General features: G+C 34.3%; 1 protein-coding gene across 1 annotated transcript; it reads right to left on the minus strand.

Annotated features, from left to right (window-relative positions):
* Window positions 1-414: 414 nt before the first annotated feature.
* Window positions 415-1915, minus strand: LOC149203133 (protein TIFY 9-like). Its single transcript, XM_089400122.1, has 6 exons — window positions 1786-1915; window positions 1375-1630; window positions 1165-1261; window positions 870-1026; window positions 675-732; window positions 415-517 (listed from the first exon to the last, which is right to left on the minus strand). The coding sequence occupies exons 1-6, from the start codon at window positions 1913-1915 to the stop codon at window positions 415-417; spliced, it is 801 nt and encodes a 266-aa protein (XP_089256248.1).
* Between the last annotated feature and the right edge of the window lie 6111 nt (window positions 1916-8026).

Genomic DNA, 8026 nt, shown 5'->3' on the forward strand with positions numbered 1-8026 from the left:
TCTTTACGTGACCTATAAGATCCCTGTCAATCAAGAGATACCCTTTATATTTTTATTTTGTATAAAATTATGAACATCTTTTTACAATAAATGAATGAATACCTATCTGATCATTAATGTTACGATGGTAATCTTACCATCCACAATAAAAGTGTAACTAAGTTTAATAAAAATAAATATTTATGATATTGGCTGTGCAGAACGAATGGTACTAAATAAAGAAATTTCGCAGCAGCTTCAAACAACCCCAACGATTTGAGAGTGGAGGCAGTGCTTGCTTCTGCTCACGGTGGTACTCGAGAGAAAACGCGTTCGGTCGCTCAAATTAATGTCGATGGAAACAATTTGGTTAAAAGATTAGAAAATGCGGTGTGATGCCATTAATGGTCAACACCATCCACCGACATCTGAAGATCATTGTGATGAGCAAGCCAACGAGAGGATGACCTGGTCGTCTGAATCTTTCCGAGGCAATGTCGCTGGCTTCATCGTGGTGTAAGGAGACACTCTGTTAATTCTGTACCAAAAAAAATTCATCTTTTTAATACACATTTGCCTACTCAGTCATCTAAATTTACACTAAATATAATTATCGTAATTGATTTAATTGCTGCATTTGCTATTCAATTTTCTGAATATACATAATTTTGAAAAATCATATAGAGTTTATTTACCTCTCCTGTCGCTTTTGGAGAAAATGTTGCACAGATAATTTCGGGACAATTTGCAGGCCTGCGCACGAAAAAAGTTAATAACAATGTTAAAGACAATTTTCAATCTTGAAAACCTTTCTTTATAGCTTTTCACATTCTGTGGAATAGTATGAACCACATTTGTCAATATAAAATATTTTACGATCCGCGTCTTACCTACGGGAAGTCTTTCAGGCTGATCTTCGTTGTCAGCGTTCGATGCAGGCTTATGATGCAGCGGTTTCAAGATCTGTTGGATTTTGCTGATATCAATCCGAGGTGTTCTTGTCTTGCTCGAGCTTATAGAGCCGGCAAGCCTAATAATGGCTTCAGCCTGCAACAAAAATGACGAAATAAGCCTGCGAATAAATTAAAGAACGCCAAGAGGACTAAAGATGCAAACGTTTAGTCAAAAATATATACGAAATTTGTTGTGAATGTATTAAATGTGTTGCTCAGATGAAAATAATACCTTCTCAGCCGGCACGTTGTAAACATTCACCATTCCGTTATAAAAAATAACAAATTGACCTGTGGACTGCTGCTCGGGGGTTTTTGCTGGAACTGATCTGTTGCAAATAGTGCGCAAAACACAAAGTTAGCTTTATCATACATTTAAGGTCGCTCAGCTATCAAGAATTAGCAAATATATCAAATTACAAATGTCTGGACATGAAAATACCTCGAAACCGGATCAGTGTGGCTGATTGCTATAGGCCTGGTAGTATTTCTCTCTGTAACTCTGTTGCTTGAACCGAAACCGGTGCATACGGGAAATAATTCCATCATTTCCGCGTGACTGGATGCCTCAGAGCGTCCACTAAAGCCCTTGGCCGGAGGATTGACATGAGCCAAATCGCCTTGCTTGTCTTCTGAAAGTGCGATTGACGAAAGCACCTTTTGCATCATCTGTGGTTTTATCCGTGACATATCTTGCACTGTTGCATTCATCAAAAATGCATACAACATGAGCCAAAACATTCTTCCAAAACAAGAACAGAAGACAAATTTAAGGAAAAACTGCATATTTCACCAGTCGATCTAAAAATAAAATTGCGAGACAAATTCAAGGCGTTTGGAAAAGAAAGCATACTTCTCGGCTTGGCTAGCTGTTTTCCAGGGCCGAATTCCAAACTAGTAGTGCAATTTACGGCTGGTCCACTTGATTCAGAGTCTTTCTGAACGGGTACAAACTCGAAAGCTACAGATGCACTTGGTGACATAGCGTGCAAACGGAATTGTTCCTAGAAATCACCAAAATTTCCGTTGCAACTTACTTTTTCTCAAAGCTCTGATACTGCTAGATCTATCAAAGCGCCGAATACATCTGGATTATTCTCCGGTTTATAAGATGATAAATAATTGGCGGGCGGTGATTAGGAAAAGGTGTATATTTCGCAAGTGCTCATCACCATTAGCAAGCTAAATAAAAGGGTATTTCGCACGTGTTCATGTTGTGGAGTCTGGTTAAAAAACCCACATATATTTCGAAATCTGGAACGTTTCTGTAAATACCAACTATATAAGATGGACTAAATGTGCCCATCAACGTGGCCGATGAACTGGTTGTGACGGGAAATGAACAGGCGGTGATTGGAAAAGAAGGGTCTGGTAGTATGCCTGTGGCTAGCGCCTTTAGAACCACCATGTGCTCCATTTTCTGCGGGGGCAAGGGAGGCTTTGCTATGTACTTTACCATACATTAATAATTGAACATGCCATTTGTCCCTGCAGGGCTTCCTATCAATTGTGAATCCCACACCAGGTGCATATCTAATCGCCCTGTGTAACGATTATGCTTTTTGGTCCGTGAAGAAATGGAAATACCAATTATATTTTGAAAAAATCTGGTAAGGATTTTTGTAAATTTAAGTGAGAACTGCTAAACTTCATAATTTTAAGTGCCTTGGAGGTTTTTGATGGTGCTTAATCCATTTGCACTATGTACAAGATTCAAACATTATATGTACAAGATTTATTGAAATTTTTTTGCCTGAATTCCGGCCACTTTTGGTTGTCCGGGCAATTCCTTCCCTTTAGAGAACTCTCTAATAAGTAAATTATTCTTCAAATTTTCTATAATAATTTTTTTATTATTTTTAACAAAGAAAAAAAAATTCATGAAGTTTCATCTTAATTTTATTGTTTTTAACAATTTTATTATAGTGATACAATTTCAAACAAAGAATACATTTTTGTGTTATTTAAAATATATTTTTGAATGCATAAATGGCTTTAACACCTTGAAAAACCCTTCGGCGCTGGAATGAATAATTATACACATTAAACAGTTTAAATTCAAGTTTTTAAATATTTTGTGAGAGTTTGATTAGTTGTGAAAATTGTCATATTGTTTATAAATTAGGCTACGTCAAAACAAATAATTCGTAAAGTTTAATGTTCACTGGGAATAATGATGACCATGATTGATCATACTTGAACTTTGAAATTAAATTAAATTAAATATTCGTTAAATTAATTTAGGCATATAGGTTAAATGGTTGGTAAATATTGATTGATATTAAAGAAGAATAAACATCATAATCAATGATAAACATCAAAATACTTATTTAATAAAATTAACTAAATTATAACTTTATTTTAAATTATTTTTATTATTAATTAAAAAAAAGATGTAATTTCAATTTTACCATGAAAATCCTTAGCATATAAGGAGACCTTGTTATAGTACCATGGACCAATATCACGACTTATCAATACCACATGTCTATAAAACCATAATTATTAGATGAGATTTCAGCGTAAAAGTGCCCATGGAATTTTTGGAATTTTCATGTAATTTCCATGTCATAATATATAAATTAACTAAAATATTTTAAATTTAACATGAGTTACACGTAAATATTTTGGAAGGAAAAGAATAACAACTAATTTTTTTATTATATTTTTGACTTATCTCTTTATACGTTTACTCAAATTGCAAGTGTAGACATTCGGTAAATGCGAAGTAAATTCCACATCCAACAACTACCCATTATACATACTTCTGAGAAGACTCACATTGATAAAATTGGAGATACATTAAAAAATATGTTTGACACACTTTTTAATTTATTTTCAATTTTATCAATGTGGGTCTTCTCAAAAGCATGTATAATGAGTATTCGTTGGATGCATAATTTAATTCTGCATCAACGAGTGTCTACACTTAAAATTTGAGTAAACATATAAGGAGATAAGCCAAAAGTACTATTAAAGAAATTAGTTTTCTTCTTTTTCCTCCAAAATTCAACTTTTATATTATTAGTTTAACTATTATTTTATTATTTTTCTTTAACATGCCACTTTTAGGCTGAAATTTCCAGTTGTTGACATTATTTTTTAAAATTAATTAATTTAATTAAAAGGATAAAAAGAACATCACTACTTTTGAGATAAATCTCAAACTTTGATCTGTGAATACTATTACGAATATTTGAGAATATTTTGGGGAGGTTAAATCTTTAACATACACATACTGATTGTTGATAATTAAGTTAAAACACTGGAAGCCCTAATCCAAAATAGACATGCATATATTCATAACTAGCAACTTGAAATCCCATATCTATTAACTTATAAATCTCATATCTATTTTTTTGTATTACCTTGAAAATTCAAGATACATCACTGATAGATCATTTGTAGAAAGTCTATCAACCTCGGTCTGCCACAAGGGAAACCAAATGTGTTGGTTGATACAAATAGAGACAGAGTGTTGATCTAAAGATGATCTAAGGTTGTCATTGATGTCAACCCAAGCAACACTAGGGGCTACCCTGATCTTGCAAGGGAATTTTGACTTGACAAATTACTCTATTTTGAGTCAAGGATCTTCTAGATAGATTCTACTCGTTGAGATGCTTCCATTGATATATGGCACGCCAAGTGATTCTTCACGGTTTGAGAGATATTCATGTTTGAAGTTAGTAACCCGAGTTAGTGGGCTAAAACCCTATGGGGTTGTGGCATGGCACTCATAATTGGTTTTGGTCATTGAATAATCATTAATTAATAATTTTTTAAGCTCCTAAAATCCCTCCAACATTCTCTATAGAAGCCCCTCTCAACTCTATAAAAAGAAATCTCATATATCCTTGAAATGTAGTGATTGTGACATTTTCGCTACAACTTCATTTATGCGAAGTCTTAGATTTCGAAATGAAAACCCATTTGATTTACAATCCTGATGAACATCGTGAATGAATTTCAGATCTTGGTTCACTATATTTTCGGAGATATGATCTATTAAAGCTAGGGCTTTTGCAGGCTCCCGAATTTCATCTCAAAGAAGTGACATTGGGAAAATCGTCATAACTCTCACTTTGAGAAGAGGATTGGAATTCTGTAAAAAGTGGCAAATAGTGCGTGAACTCTAGTTTTTTGTATATAAATTTCAGATCCGAAGGAGGAAACAATGACACGTGGCATGCCGTACAAGTTCGCTCTACTAAACTAGTCCATAATTAGGTCATTGTGAGAGATTGGGCATAACTTTATCTTGAAGAGTCCAAATCGAATCAGACCTGTGGCATTGGAAAGAAGAATCAGAGGGATACCACATGATCGAAGATCACATATTGGGGATCTGAAATCACAAAGATACATCAGATTAAATATCGTGCTCCTAGAAGGCAAGAAAAACTAGATCAAGTGTTGTGAAGGGGTGCAAATGACCAGACTTTCTAGGGCAACAAAGAGCAAGGTGCAGCAAAATGATGCAACAGAGGTAAGCTATAGGTAATTATCTTCTGTATATGCATGTTCATTTCTTAATTGCATTAGGTTCTTTGTATTCTAATTTGTTGTTTTTGTTTAGCACTAACATATGCTCTAGAGGATGAGGTAAGTTTTTCTATTATCATGTCATGGGTATTTCCTTGAAGACTTTTTGTAGGTATTGTATATTCATTAAGAGAAGACTCAATGCATAATCTAATGTTCTAAAGAGTGAGAAAGGGTAGCATGAAAAGAGCAACAACCAAGGTGCAGAACAACAACGAGAAGTTCACCATATGAAGTCTTCAAGTGGGAAGCACTGCAAACAATCATTGTACATAGTCATTGTAGAAGCATCATTGTAAAATTTGTACAATTATCTATCTACCAAGAGTTGAAGAGGCAATGTCGGGAGGTCTAGGATAATTATTAGGTTGTTCTGTCATAGTTAGGTTTATGGTCTAGTGTGTCTTCTTCTTCTACATCATTCTATATCATTGTAAAGTGGATCATTTTCCTTGGTACGGGAGTCCATTCTTCTTTTATTCTTCTATAGGGTGGTAGGGTGGTGCTAGGCTGGTGCATGAAGTCACCAACAAGTTCAAGCCTATGAAAACTTCGGGGTGGTAGGGTGGTGCTAGCGTGAGTTGTAGCTCATTGGGTGTTGGGGAATCCGTTCAGTTGGCTACTAAATAATCTCAGGCATTGGATTGTCCATCTAGTGGGAGCTGGAGAAGAATGATTTTCTAGATTCTAGGAAGTTGGATCTTTCTTTTCAATTGGAGTTGAAGATTAAAGAATTATTAGAAAAGTGTTCGGTAGTTTTTGACCCGTAGGGCGTTTTGCACGTAAAATTTTTGTGCCTCTTTTGTTCTTTTATTCACTGTTGTTACTCCATAAACATTAATGATAATTGAAAATTAACTAATGCTATGAAAATATTTAAATGTGCTAATTTCTAAGGAATACTGATTCACCCCACCCACCTGCCACACCCATCGTTGTTGTTGCCTTTTTTGAACAAGTGTAGTTTGCAATGAGTTTCAAGGTGACTATCAAAGAGCCAAAGCACATTTTCTCGCTAAAAGTGGTTTATAGTCAAAGCTTGTTCGGAAATTCCCAAGGAAAAGTTCTAGGAAATATTGAGGATATGTTATGAAAGCTTTCCTTTTGCACTATGAGAAAAAGATGAAGAAAAAGATAATTAAGACCGAGAATGATGATGTAATAACCTAGAAGAAATACAAGTTGTAACAACTACACCAATAAGCACTCGTAATAAAATTCAAAAAAAAAAAAAAACTTTTAAAAGTCCCCATTGTATATTGGATATGTATAGCATTTCAAAGTGTGAACAAATTTTGTTCTTTTTCAAAAATTGTAGCTTATACTACTTCAAAATTCAAATACGCTCTAGAGTTGCAATAGATAGATGTAAGAGTTAGACTCAAGGGTTGGCTCAATTGTTCTTTATGCTAAACATGCATATTTTGAGATTCTCCCTCAAAGTCGGAGAGGTTTGCTGACCCCATTGTCTTGCATTTATACTCACCTCAACAGATCTTCACTTTCCACCGCCACCATGTTTTTAATCAAGTATAGATAATTCTTTGGAATTTTGTTTTTAATAATTTGTTGCCTTTTTTGAACAAATTTTGTTATTTCCTTGTAATGTATTTCCTTTCCTCTTAGTTTGTTGTATGAAATTTTGGAAACCACCTGAAGGATGGACAAGTGGAGTAGGATTTACTAGGGAGATGATTCAGACTCATTGCCCTGCACCTGCATCAAACATTCATGTGAGTGAATTTATAAGCCTTGAGTGCTTTGTTTTCTCAATCACATGCTTATTTGCGTATGTTGTATGTACAAGTAGGAACATGTGTAGCAAAGTTTGAATGTGTGTTCAATTGGATATCTTGAGATGTGATCCACCACTAATGAATAAAGAAATGGAAAGCCATCTTGATGAGCTTGGATACACTAAAGAGATGTAGTTCCAATTTTTGTAGTAGGATTTTCTAAGGAGATGATTTAGACTCATTGCCTTGCACCTACATCAAACATTCATGTGAGTGAATTTATAAGGATTAAGTACTTTGTTTTCTCAATCACATGCTTATTTGTGTATGTTGTATGTACAAATAGGTACATGTGTAGCAAAGTTGTCTCTTCTACCTATTTTTTCTTTCTTGTTACCACACCAATAATACTGATATGATTTGGATTCCCACCTTTTACTACGATCAATATTTTTATCAAAGTGTTCGTACTTGTGATTTCAATATGAAGTTTATGTGGACAACATTAGGGTAAATGGGAATCTATAATATTTTGAACAATATACCTAATGATTTTGGTTTATTGATGGATAATGTTATACAGGTTAGGTTGGTGACCCTCCAATTATGCAAGGTGGATATGCAGGAAACTCTTGTCATTTGGATTGGGGGATTCATAGTGGAGACCATTATTATAAAATATTTGATTAACTCAGCCAACTTATTTATTTGTTTAATATGCATTCAAACATTTTTTTATTGATTTGCAGAAAAGGTGACCTGGTTTATAATCTTCTTCTATTTACATTTTAGGCACATGAAAAAACTGGACTT

Source organism: Pinus tabuliformis, chromosome 2_1 (assembly GCF_031772625.1).
Source record: "Pinus tabuliformis cultivar Carrire ecotype Pingquan chromosome 2_1, CPIR1, whole genome shotgun sequence".
In the NCBI taxonomy this organism is placed as follows: domain Eukaryota; kingdom Viridiplantae; phylum Streptophyta; class Pinopsida; order Pinales; family Pinaceae; genus Pinus; species Pinus tabuliformis.